The sequence below is a fragment of the Gossypium arboreum genome, chromosome 13 (assembly GCF_025698485.1).
Source record: "Gossypium arboreum isolate Shixiya-1 chromosome 13, ASM2569848v2, whole genome shotgun sequence".
Classification (NCBI taxonomy): domain Eukaryota; kingdom Viridiplantae; phylum Streptophyta; class Magnoliopsida; order Malvales; family Malvaceae; genus Gossypium; species Gossypium arboreum.
This window is the reverse complement of record NC_069082.1, coordinates 108,141,467-108,155,285: the sequence shown is the minus strand read 5'-3', so window position 1 is coordinate 108,155,285 and position 13,819 is coordinate 108,141,467. Positions and strand designations below refer to the sequence as shown.

General features: G+C 32.4%; 2 protein-coding genes across 3 annotated transcripts; one reads left to right on the top strand and one right to left on the bottom strand.

Annotated features, from left to right (window-relative positions):
• The first annotated feature begins 3,233 nt into the window (after positions 1-3,233).
• On the top strand, positions 3,234-11,493 carry LOC108464457 (GBF-interacting protein 1-like). Its single transcript, XM_017764767.2, has 10 exons — positions 3,234-3,635; positions 4,299-4,342; positions 4,641-4,707; positions 4,803-4,929; positions 5,046-5,539; positions 6,068-6,335; positions 7,182-7,470; positions 7,752-8,201; positions 8,390-8,668; positions 11,242-11,493. Exons 1-10 carry the CDS (start codon positions 3,437-3,439, stop codon positions 11,377-11,379), a joined length of 2,355 nt encoding a protein of 784 aa, XP_017620256.2. The 5' UTR covers positions 3,234-3,436; the 3' UTR covers positions 11,380-11,493.
• On the bottom strand, positions 10,019-13,361 carry LOC108461331 (uncharacterized). Of its 2 annotated transcripts, none has more exons than XM_053023954.1 (6): positions 13,006-13,361; positions 12,143-12,583; positions 11,372-11,595; positions 11,112-11,258; positions 10,649-10,873; positions 10,019-10,534 (listed from the first exon to the last, which is right to left on the bottom strand). In XM_053023954.1, exons 1-6 carry the CDS (start codon positions 13,288-13,290, stop codon positions 10,396-10,398), a joined length of 1,461 nt encoding a protein of 486 aa, XP_052879914.1. In that variant the 5' UTR covers positions 13,291-13,361; the 3' UTR covers positions 10,019-10,395. The 2 variants fall into 2 exon arrangements, with proteins under 2 accessions (XP_052879914.1, XP_017616632.1); XM_017761143.2 differs by having other exon boundaries at positions 10,019-10,514; positions 13,006-13,359.
• Positions 13,362-13,819: the final 458 nt, after the last annotated feature.

Sequence of the window (13,819 nt, the reverse complement as noted above, 5' to 3'; positions counted from 1 at the left end):
AAAAAATGCCATTTTAAAAAAATATTATCGAATTAGGTTATGTTTTTTTGAAAAATTACGGAACTATTTGATTTTACAAAGTTTTCAGGTGATTTGCAAAAAAACACTTCCCGCTGGAAGCGCTCTTTGCCACATCAGCATTAAAAGTGTCAGCATTAATGTGAAAATAAAACTTACAAAACAAGTCTTTATATAAATCTCAAATCTCATTTTCCTTGTTTTCATAAGAGAAGTGGGGTATGGGTGGGTATATATAAAGTCATAATCTATTTGTAACTTGTTCCTAAACAATGTGGAATTGTTTTCTCTTTTAACTAACAATATAATATTAAAGAATACACCTAATTTTTAAAAATTAAAGACAAAACTTTGTAGAACATTAGATCCACTCACTTTTCCTTTTGTTGATTTCTAATCTTTACAATTATTTACAATGGATTTGATTTGAATAATCTAATTCAAAATAAAAACAAAATATAAATATGTATTTATCGCTTCAAGAGACGACTTATCATTATTCATTATAATTTCAACTTTCTTTTAAAATTACTCTACTCTAACTCATTAGAATAATAACTTATTAGAGTTAAATTATACAATTTCTAATTCAATTATCATACATATACAATTAGGTTTTTATTATCAATAAAATCAACATCCTAATGTTTCAATATGAATACTACCTTTTTATAGGAGTTTTATGAGAAAGAATGTCAAAAGCCCCTTGTCGGATTTGAACCGATGACTTATGCCTTACCATAGCGTTACTTACAAAACTTTGTAGAACATTAAACTCAAACAAAATAAGACATTATATACTCTTATACAAATATTATTGTTATAAGAAAAATCCAATAAAAATTAAAGACAAACTTATACAAATATTTTTATTATGTTAAAATCTATTAAATAGACCGATTAAATGAAATCTATATCTATATAAAAAATTCTATATAATTTAGATGTAAAATATACTAAAATATAAAATAAACTAGAAAATAAAATGAAGTCAGTAATATTAATAATATTATATTACTATATTAATATAGAATATACTAATAGAATCAATATAACATATAATATAATATAATATAATATAACTAAGATATAAAAATATATTTAATATATAGATAAATAATAAATATTATATATATATATATATATAAAATAAATATTTTATAAAATCACTTAAAAATACTTTTAGCTGGAAGTGTTTTGTAAAATCAAATTAATTCTATAATTTTTTAAAAAATGGCCTATTCGAAAAATTCTTTTAAAATGGCACTTTTAGTAATTTAGTCCAACATCACTATATTCCTCTTTTAAATCAAATTTAATAATACTTTATTAATAAACCATAGTTTATGAAATAATTTTCTATGTAATAATTATATATATTTTTAAAAATTTAAAATAAAATGATAGGAAATAATTTTTAACTAAGTATTTGATTTATCATTATACATTTAGTTAGATTTCATATGGTAGATTTTCTTTTGCTATTTTCTTATTCATTACCTCTTTAAATTTTTTTTCTAAATTCATTCTTTTCACTGACAAGTCAATATTTATATTATTAATGATTACGAAGTATCAATTTTTATATTTTATAATAAAATAAAATAAAATATTATTTTATAATCACAATAATAGTTGAGATAGATTTATTCAAATTGATAATAACGTTTGTTCAAGTTTCAATTTAAGCAAATAAAACCCTAAATCCTACTAATAAGTAATAACCAAATCTTTCAACAAAATGTACCCTCGCATAACTCCCAACCTTCATTCAATGAAAGACTTTATTTTATAAATTGAAAAATCATTTTTAATTAAATTTTGTGTCACCCCATCGTTTTAATCATACTAATACTAAATAGAAGTGGCACACCGGGTGTGTGAAAATGATAAAATTTAAAAAAAAGATACTGCAAAAAATAAATTGTTTTTAGTAGTTATTAGTCAAAAAGGAAATTTTTGATTAAATAATAAGTAAAAACCTTAATTGTAAATAACAATTATCGGGTTTGTTCTCGTTTCCCCATTTTTTAGTCCTTTGCCCAAAGAAGCCTATATTTTGGTAAAAAAAAGAAAAGAAAAAGAATTTGTGTATTTAAAAGAAGAAGAATTTGTATATTTGTATTATATTTATAGTACTTTTATATTTATAGTGTTTAAAAATATTCTACATCTATACTGTTAATAAAATTTCTCATAATGTCATCTTCAATAGAATTATCAATTCAGTTAGGAAGTTACGAGAATCTCTTTCTTTAATTCAAATAAGTAATATTATTCAAGAGCATTTTAATTTTTTAACATTAAAAACAAAAAAATGCATATAGTAGGATTTGAACCCACATTGCATTAGTAAAATTTTTAATTTAAAATTCAACTAAAGCTTTATTTTGATATTTTATACATTTTTTATTATATACACTTTATTACCTCTACTTATATATTTATATTATTATTTAAGTTCTGATTGAATCGATATGACTTTCAATTAGGTCACCGACCTCTGTTAGAAAGCTACAAGAATAACTTTTGTATTTAAAATAAGTAATATTATTCGAGGTTCTTTTAATTTTTTTACTTTTAAAATCTAATAAAATGTGCATATAGTGAGATTTGAACAATTTAATTTAATTTTTTATTTTAATAATATAGATATTTCATATGTTATTATTATTTAGTTTTAAACCATACATTTTATTATTTATTGTATGTTATTTTTATACGATATTTGTGTTATAAATTTGTAATTTTTCCATACATACATGTGTGATATGATTTCTATTTTATATAATTTATATACTAATATTTAAAGTTTCAAGTTGTTGTGAAAATTTTAATATTTTTATAAAGCAACAAATATAATTTTAGAATTTTTTATCTCTTTACTTGTAATAGAAATTTAGGTTTTATTTTGACTTAATTACTTATTTGATATGAGTTTGAACTGTGTTACCCATCCTCTATCTTTAATATTATATTTAAAAACAAGAAATGTGATTTCAATATATATATATTTATAAATTTATTACTTCATATATTCTTTTTAATATTTGCATCAAGTTGATATTTCTTTAGAAATGGTATTACATGCCAATTGAGTGTGTATTATCATTTTATTTATGAATAATTTTAAATATTATGCTTAAAATAGTAAATATACTATTAAAAAACATACTAGTTTAAAAGATGGTAATATATTTAAACCCAAATTGTTGCAATAAAAGGACATCCATTATCAATTGTAAAAGAAGAAAAGAGGAAAAGAAAAATACAGAATAGTTTTCTTCTTGTATAAATGCCCTAGTTATTATAAATAATAAATATAAATATAAATACATAAGACATTCAATTCTCTCATTGTTTCTTTGCTTCTTCCTTCCCTTTTTTCTTCTCTTTCTATTTTTCTTTCTTTGCTACCATGAGCAGCAAAGGTGACGGCGGAGGCAGTGGAGGTGGCGCTGAAGGGTCAAGGGTTTCGATCCCTGACAATGCAAAGAAAACGATCCTAAGCATAAGGGAGATCACAGGGAAACAACACAGTGATGAAGAAATCTATGCAATCCTCAAAGAGTGTTCTATGGATCCCAATGAAACTGCCCAAAAGCTTCTTTATATGGGTAAAGTCATTAATATTTAAAATGTTCTTTTTTTTTTTCCTGGACTTTTTTATCTCTTCTCTTAGTGTTTTTCGATGCCCCTTTTAGGGTTTCTTGGTTCCTATTTGTTTTCTGCGTTCATGATCTGTTGTTTATGTGTGGATTTTTGTTTTGAAAAGCTCAAGAAAGTTGGGATTTTTGGGAGGTCGCATTTTCATGCTTTCCTATGTTTTTGCTAATGGAAAATGAATTGCGCATTTTTTTCGAGTTGTTGATTTCGTGTTTTTCGGTTGGAACGGTGAAGAGAGTTGAGATTTTGAGAGGTGGGATTGGCATTTTTTTTTTTTGTGATTTTGCAAATGGAAAATGGTGTCTTGGGTTTGTTTCATTGAGGAAGGATGTTGTTTGGTTCTGGGAAATGGGGTTAGATTAAAGAAATTCAATGTATTTATTAACATTGCGTCTTATTACCAAAAAAAAAAAAACATGCGTCTTTTATTTTGATTTATCAGCTACAGAATCTGCCTTTTTATTCAATTTTTTTCCTTAGTTGATTAGAGGTTTTAATAATTAATTTTATAATTATACTATCTTAATAATTTGATAATCTTATTCAAACTAACATATCAATATTCTATAATTCACAGTTTTGATCTTATTTCCGTCCTGTTGTTTTGTTGGCAGATACATTCCATGATGTGAAACGGAAACGCGATAAGAAAAAGGAGGCAAGTGTTCTTTTCTTTTCAATGGGTGAAAATAAGGCATTTCTTTATTTTGGTCTTCTGTGCTTTTACCTTGTAGTTAGAATTTCGTTTACCATTATTTCTGTTGGTTTTACACGACTTAGGTCTTTTTCTTGTTTCCTTACTGAAAAATAAGAAATAAAAAATGCCAAACTGTTGTAATGTTTCAAGAGTACTACTTGCTAGAATGCCATTTAGATGGTTGTATTTTTTGGGGTTCAATTTTGCTTTACTTAGCTTGGTGAATTCTGAATTATAATTGAATTATTCTTTTATGTAGACAGCTGGTACACAAGGACGAGGAGGCCGTGGCAGTCGAGGGAACTATTATACATTATCTGGCAAAGGTATTCCTTCTCCCCTTATGTTTATGCATCACTGTATGGACCTGACATATTTTTTATTTGTAAGTTGCTAATGTAACTAGTCTTGTTCTCTTAAGATGCTGGAGGTGGAAAGAATGCATTTGCTAGAAGGGAGAATGGGGTTAATCGTACCGCGGATAGAGGTTCTATGCCTTCGCCAGCATCTCAGAAAGTGAAAAATAATGCAGCACTGCAAATGACAAAGTAAATATGCATATTGGCATAATTTTGTTGTATCTAAACAAGACTTCTATGTACTTGTTAATTTTTAATTCTAGAGAGTACATTTATATCTTACCTTTTTTTTGGTTCTTTTACAGAACATCAACTGCTATATCCAATGGTAGTACAAGTTTACCAAATGGGAGCTCCAGTCATGGACGTGGAACCCAATCATCCATCGACGGTATTATTAGTGAAACTAAAGACAGCTTACCTGTAAACAAGCCAAAAACTATTTCAGCACAAACAGCTGTCAGAGAACCTCCTGCCCCAATTCTTGCTCAGTCCTTTAGCTCTCTGATCAAAGGTCAAGAGAAGTCTGCATCAAATTTGAATACCACATCAACTTCTGCCACCTCACCAATAGTGTCACGGGATTCTGTTGCTGTGGATACAATACAAAGTGAACTTGGACTCCAACAAGAAGCTGCTGAATTAAACCGAATTCAAGGAAACAAACACATTCCTTGGGATATGGACATATCTAAGACTGAGAAAATGGTGTCTGAAGTTTCAATCTCAATGCATGGAGAGGAGCCCAGCAAATCTGAGGTTGCTGAACAGGTTAAGCAGTCCATGCCTGTAGAGCAAGGTATCACCTCTTCTGTTTGTTCCATGATACCATAAAATATAGTGGTCTATGGTAGTTCATATTATCTTTATTTAGTTTTTATGGTCTTTCTTATCTCCTTATAATGTACAATATTGCATTTTTTTTAAATACATTCATGGGAGGCCTCTGTATTTACTCCTTTTCTCTTTGGCAGTGGGTAGGTATGGTGTTTGATTCTCTGGCTTTGCTGTTCCATTTCCCTGCCATAAAGATCCTGTTTGAAAATTCTGCACAAATCTTTGCAGTTTTCCTTGTATTGCAAGTTGTTTCTAGGTCTTGCCATCATTGTTGCTCTTTGAACTGCCTTTATTCGAATTGCTTTTCTTTTTTTAAATGAATGGCAATAAGTTCTTATTAGGCGTTAATGTTGCTAATTCATTGATTTATTGTTTTATTGTGCTCACTGCTTTTGCCTAAATATTGATATAAAAATTGCCTTGTGCACTTTTTGGTGTTCTCTTTCTCTCTTTCTATCGGTGATAACCTTGGTTCTTGTTTTTGAAACAGTAGTCACATCTGAGGTTGCAGCTGTCACTGATAAAGCCAATCCTCAATTGCTTGCTGATTCAAATGTTCGCAATGGTCAACATGTTATTTTTCCTACTCACTTCCAAGTTTCTGAAGCGTTAAAAAATGGCTTAACTTTTGGAAGCTTTGATGCTAGTTTTGGACAAGTATCAAAGCATAATAATGTCACTGATTTGGAGATTAACTCTGCTAGGCCTGTTGAAACTTCTCTGTTTGTTGATGAAACTGTTGGAGAGCCATCTTCTAGGTTGGTGGACTTTAGTTTCTACATTTATTAGAACTTATATTTTGTTCAATGCAGCGTTATTAAGGCATGCAGCCAGTTGCTGCGCCTTAGTGACAGACAACAAAAGTGCCTTAGGCTGTTTTTCAAGCAAGGCACACTTGATCAAGAGCACACTCTTTTGTAAGGCGCTAGATGCAAAATCCCTCACGATTGGAGTTCTCTTTAATTTCTTATTTACAATGAATAAAAACCAGGCCTAAGGTTAAACCTGTTAACCAAGAAAAGAAACATAAAAATTTGCATGCTTTATAAGTTAAACTGGATCGCACTTCAGAGTTTATCATTTTAGGTTATGTGCATACACAGGCGTAGAAAGACAAATACATATTCAGCCATATGCAAGTTCTTTTCTATGCCTTGTGCTTTAGGCAATGTAATGATTCTAGTGCTTAGATTGCATCAATACTGGTTTGATGTTTTATTTTCCCTCTGCCAGAATGTTATAAAAATCCTTTTATTCATCTCAAAAATTAGTTTTGAGGCATTGGTAGTTTCTGAGTTCTAATTTCTTCTTTAGTTGATTAAAGCAATTACATAAGCCATGGAGTGGCTGATAATAGTGACCTGATGTTTTGCCATTCAACTCTTTTGCATCAAGAAGAAAATAGTTCTGTTGCATCTTCTGGTGGATTACCGTGGAAAATCATGTTGGATGAATATCTGTAGTATAAATGCACTTAATTTGCTGTTGACACACACACACACACACACGCGATGCTAGAGTATTGGGATCTTTAAACAGTATTCGTAGTTTGTCTAATTTGTTTCTATCTTTTAGATCTTATTTAGCCTGTATGATTTCTGCAGTAGCCAAGGTATATTACCAGCTGGTGAAGGGGGCAATGCTGATCAACAACAAGCTCCTCGTGAGTTGGAGAAAGTGACTGAATCAGATGGCAATGTTTCATCTGATACCAACTTGAAAGTTGATCGGTCCAATCATGAAATGCATCTACATCCAGATAATAATCAGAGCACCATTCCAAATGTGCCAAGCTATGGACTTGGTTTCGTGCCAGCATCCATGACTAATGTTCCACAGTTTGATGGACCTGAGGCTCGACCCCATGATGTTTCTCGTCTTACAAACTTCATTGTAAGTTTTGCTACTTACTTATGATAGTCATTTTTTCATTTGATTGGTTGTAGCACTCCCTTGCATCTCCTCAGATTGCTATAGTATGCTTCTAAAACAAGATTTAATTGGCACTTTTAGTGTGGAATATGATGAGAAAAAGAATCAGCTATCATACGCTCCCATGAACTTCAGAAACTTAAAATTATCTTTTTTTCTTTGTCATAGTGAAATCAAATGACAGTATGTTTATATTATGTTATAATTACATGCTCCTTACTCTTTAGTTGTCGAATCTGTAGAGTGGTAATCCTCCAGCTCCATCTGGCAGTTCAACTCCACCTATTCAGAGTTCTGTTGCTGCAGCCCCACAAGCAGTCCATCTTTTCCGGCAGCCATTTCCACCTAATTACTTTCCATATCCTCACTATCTTTCACCCTTTTATATGCATCCAATGCATCAATTTTTAAACCCCACTGGGCTTCCTCAGCAACCTTCAACTGGCAATGTATACATGGCACCCGGAGCAACTCCACCTGGGGTCAAATTCCCTCTCCCACAGTTCAAGCCTGGAACAAATGCAGGAAACCCTGCTCACCTTGCAATTCCATCTGGTTATGGTCCATTGACTTCTCCGCCTATTGGTTTCAATTTACCTCTTCCATCAGTGACTTCTGGGAGCTCTAGCAGCAACGAGGATATTGCAGCATTGCAGTTTAAGGAAAATCAAATATACACAACTGGACCACTGGTTAGTTTTGCTGTCCCTTTCACTATCTAATGTGTTTTACCATGATGGATTGTATGCGTTGTAGTTTGTGGGGTTTCTTTTTTAGCTTATATGCATATACATATAGTATATTATTATATTTTTGTAGCACTTTTACTAGCACGTATAAGTTAATTTTAAGACAATGCTCTGGATTTTATTTTTGGCAGAATGAAGGTTCAGCTCTCTGGATGCCTGCACCAGGGCAAGATTTATCCAACTTGCAGGTTAATTCTTTATACAACCTTCCCCTTCATGGTCCACAGCTTCCTTTCTCTCCTGCACAGGCTGGTCATGGTGCCTTTGCCGGACTTTATCAGTCACCGCCACAAACAATGGCTGCTCCTTCCAATGTTAACACCCTATTACAACAATCTCAATCCACAGCTGCAGCTGTTGGATCCGTAGGTCCACCATCTGGCACTTATCAGCAGCCTCAACTCGCACAGGTAAATTCGAAAACTAATTACTGAACTCTTAAAAATCTTAAGAGGACAGCAATCTCTAAAAATCCATTTGAGGAACTTTTTTGGAAGGTAAAACACCGAAACTCTGGCTTACTCTTTGAATGTATATATTAAAGGCGTCTCAGACATATTAGACTAATGTCTGGAGGGGAAAATATGTTTGTTGCTGACTTGTTTTGCCCTTTTCCCCCCTCCATTTCTGATAGTAGTGTTGTTCTGGGTAGCAAACCTTTTGTTTGTTGTTCAATTGGAACGCTTATTATTCTCATAAGAAAACTCTATAGGAATTGAAGAGGTCAACTAGATTAGGTGGGATTTTGCCAATTTTTCCTCCTTTTTTTTTTTTTGATAATGTCTCACCTGTATATTAAATTTTGAATGGAATAGGGAGGTAACATGATGATACAAAGCTGTAATTGGTATATGAGAAGGTTCTATTTCTGTTTAATTTCTTTCAAAAGCTACCTAGTATGTCCTCCCCCACCGAGCTTGATCATGTTGTTAAGTTTTCACTTTGAATCACGAACATGAATTTGAGATTAAAGTTAAAACTGTTTGATTAGGCTTTATTACGATCATTTGCTTGGTTGTTTATTTTAACGCTTGATTATTAAATTTGAGAAAAAAAAGGGGGGAAATGCAAGGAAATATTTATTAGTGGGTTGATGAGAAATTCAGCAGACGGATCTGATTTTGGTACCTTAGATATGGGAAGAGTTCATAAGTGATGTTGATAAAACGTCTATTCTGTTTTGTCCCAATACTTTCTACTCTAGAAAGAAAATATTCATAAACCACCCAGTTTGTTTTATATTTATATCAACACTTTCAAATGTAAATTCAATGCATGTTATAAGACGATCTTATAAAAGTTAAAAGAAAGCCCTGACTAGAATTATAAGAAAAAGTAGTGTTATAAAATTGGTATATTCAAAAAATATTCCAAGTTGGGCTGAATCGTTGGCCGTCAGATTTTTGGTAGAAAACTGACTCGCCCCACCCTTCTCTACGCATTTCTAAATTTTCGTACGGCGGGGGCTCTGGACTCTAAAATTTACGAGATTGTGATTCATTTCTTATGAAAATTGTAGTTATAATAATAAGCTTATATTTTTATATAATTTAAGTGTCTTTGCTAGATTTTTATTAAACTTCGAATGATGGTGCAAATGAACGCTTATCTCTAGTGTAATCTCGTTAATTTGGTTAAATATACCAGTAATTTAGATATCAATAATTATTGAATTGCACTTGCAACGAAATATTGTTCTTAACCCTTCATACAAGAAAAAATGAAACGAGCAACTTTCAACGGGACGATCGGTTCAGCCATTTATCCCCACCCGCTTTACCTTCTCAACTGTCATATAAAAGTTATAACCAAACATGATTTGAATTGTTTGATAAATATATCTGAAATTTGGTAGAAACTAAAGAATACAGAACGGGAACAATGAGGGGCCACTGTTTGTAATTATTGCTTTCCAAACATTATAAAAATACAGGCTTTTTCTAACTTCAAAGTTCACATAACTAAGTAAAGAACAAACACCCAAGTCAAAACATCGAATTCCTGTGATGCGTTCAATCGTATTGGATTTGCTGCTCCAGATACTCATTTTCCTTCATAATGGCGTCAACGTCAGCTTGTAGCTTGTCTTCATTTAAGCTTCGGGAAGACACGGCGGCTAGTTTCTTTTCAAGATCAGCTATTTCTCTTCGAATTCTGTCGGTCGTGAGAATTTTCTCAGAGATTTGCTCAAAGCTATCATGGATGCTTGTGAGCAGTCTATAAGCTTGTCCCCGGTCTGTGTTTTTCTTTGCTTCCCTGCATATACACAGTTCTTTCTAAGGAAAAAGGCATTATCTAGTTTCACTTTCATTTAACATGTTGCCTAAATTAAGGCTACAATGCTGGAAAAGGAGGGTATTATGAGAGTTGCAGTAGCAGTCAGCTCATACCTGAAGACAATTTCATCTATGACAGCATAGGTGCGATGAAGGCTCTCCTGAATGGAATTGCTTTCTAATTGGAGTGTCCTAGTATCTCTTAAGATTCGTTCTATGTCAGAATCGAGTTTGCCACTGTTTTTTGTAATCTCTTTTATCTGCTCAATATAGGATCTCCGAGATGCCACCTCGGGCTGCTTCTTGAGGTCTGCGGCAAGTTTCAAGTGTTCCTCCTCCCTATAAAATTACCAAGATACAAAGAATTAAGTCAAGGCCGGGTGTATAAATATTCGGGTAGAAGCTAGATCATTCTCTTGTAAGGTTTTTGCTGCAAAAGATAAGTTACTCAAACTAGAGTATTAGTGCCATCCTGTCATATGTATGCGTCTGACACTCATAACTGGATCTGAGGAACATAGGTAGACTCAACTGCAGGAAATGACCTTACAGCTAAGCTTTGGTTCCAATAGCCTACCTTTTTCTAATTTCAGATGAGGTCAATTGCATTTCTAGCTCGATTTCTCTTAACTTTTGGAGTTTCTCTTGAGCCACCGGATTGTTTGCATATAGATGTTCCTCAAGACTTCTTTTTTTTTCTTCAATAGGTTTTTGGACAGCATCCCTGCAGAGGGAGGAAAAAAAGATGCCAAGTTAAAGTCAACGCTGATGCTCTCATCTTTCGATTGAATATCAAGAATCTTTTCTTAGCAACAACTTGTGAACAATGTTTTATACCACTGTAACTCCAATTCCAGAATATTATGCTTTTTGGCATCAATCCGTTTATTAAGTTGCTCCAGGAAAAACTCCATAGGATGATTTTCATCAAATGCCATATCTGCTGCTGCCTTCCACGATTCAAACTCTTCCTCAAGATGCTGCATTTGCAAAGTGTTTGCTCTTAATTCGTCCTTTAGTGCTTTTTCTTGACATAGCAAGTCTTCCTTTTCATATTGTATCTGGTAAAAGAATGGAGATCAGGTACACTTCATACACAGAAAATGAACAACTTATTGTTCTGAATCCTGTTAAGAAGCTTGAGCTTGAACCCAAATTCAAGGCTTGAAGCTCATTTGGAGTTAAATAGAGTTTTACTTCTAAAGCTCGAGCTTGCTTTGAGATTAAAAGCGAACTACTTGAGTTTGCCCAATTAAGCTCATTTACCAGGAAAAGCAATGAGCTTGGTTCTCATGCTTAAATTTAAACTAAGTATTAAAATAACCTTATTTAGGCACACAAGCTAATCAACTCAAATCAAGCTTATAAAGCTTCAGCTTGATTTGACAATGACAACTGAAATCAACATTTTTCGGGCTGAACCTGAATAGCTTGAGCATATATGCCTCCTTTACATATCTAGTCATCAGTCCCCGTATCTAAATTTAAGCCATTTAATTTTTCCTAAGACACTATCATAGTATAATATTCTAGTTACAAATTAGAAAAATGCAGGTCCTAATTGTAGGCTAATATTTACTTAAAATTTAATGTAGTCAAATAATGCACCTTGGAGTTTGTCTCTTTGGGACAAGTTGAAACATGTTCATCTTTCTGATGTGCAGTACCCTCATGTCCAGATGCACCACTTGAATCCACAAATTCGGCAGTAGACTCACTAAATAGCTCATCCTGCAGTACATCATGCACCCTAAGAGGGTCACAGACAACAGTTGCATCCCCAGCCTTGATCTGGGATGATTCCGATAGTTCATCTACTCTAAGATCTTTCAAGATAGCTTCAACCTTTTGAAGATTCTGATCAACCTCTTCATTATCTGCATTCTGCATAACAGATTCCGAAACTTTCCCGAAGTTATCCTCCTTGAATTTCAGTCTCGGCCCAACATCCCTTTCCCCAGAAAATTTTACAGCTTCAGATGAACTAGAAAGCTTCTCCACCAAAAACCTTACCAACTTATGTAAGTCCTCTTCTGATGGATACAAGAACTGCCGTAAGCAATACATATAATCTGTTCTAAGCATAATTTCATAACAATAAGAATAACGATAACCAGAATCAAAGTTTTATTCATGATAGCTTTTTAAAAATTGTAAAAATTTTGTTTATTTTATAGTGCATGAAATACAGCTACAAATCTGCATTTAACCAATATCCAGATTCATCTGTCCCTAAATTTTCCTTCAATAAGAAAAAAGAACCAAATAGATTTTTCCACAGAAAGTATCCTTTCTTTTCAGGGCATAATTCAGCTTAACAAATCATTTCATCCATAAAATTAACTTCTTATCACTATAAACTCCAAAATATTATAAAATTACCTTAAAATCAATATAATTAAACCAACCCCATTCAAAATTCAGCTCCATATTTCATATAATGATTAAAAAAGGTAAGGAAAAAAGACTACCTTGTAATAGTTCATGTCACCGAGATAACCCAGATTCTTAAAAGCTAGTGAGACGTCGGAACAGATCTTGAACTTGTCGGCGACGGAGACAGAATCTTCAACTGAAATGGGGAAGGAGAAGTGGTTTTCATCGTCGTAATCGTTGTTTCCGAGGATGTTAAGTGATTGGCAGCAGAGGGAAATCAACGTCGTCGGAGTTAATTCGCTAAACGACGAAACATTCTCCGGGATCGAAATGCCGAAACTGCTTAAAGATTTTAGCAGAATCTCTTGAGACTCTTCCATATTTTTATTTTTTATTTTTCGGCTTTGAGTAATGAGCTGCCCTGATCCATTAAATTTAGGAAGGAGTACTGTGAAAGCAAATACTACTACTAATTAAACCCTGTCGTTTTAAAGTTGGAAACGGATGCGCTGTCGTTTGATCTGATTCAACTTGCTATTAATGGCAGTATGGCACTGTTGTCTAATGGGACCGGACCAGTCGGTCCAACGGATTTAACCGAGAATCTATCAGCATAATGGTTCGGTTGAAAGGATTGAATTAATCTTTGCGGAAATTATTTAAAATCAACGAAAAATAAAAAATCTAGATAGAAAATTATGGATTGAATCGATTTATAAATATTTTAATATTTTATGAAAAATTTAAATTATTTATTTAATTATTATTAGATAAATAATCAAACTAATTAAATTAAAAATTCAATGATTCAAAATTTGGAACATTGTTCAATACTAATGGGTTAAAATCTTGGTCTGTTTTCCTCTCTTTGAGATGGGTTTGTAATCCTAATGGCCTTTGTATTGTTGA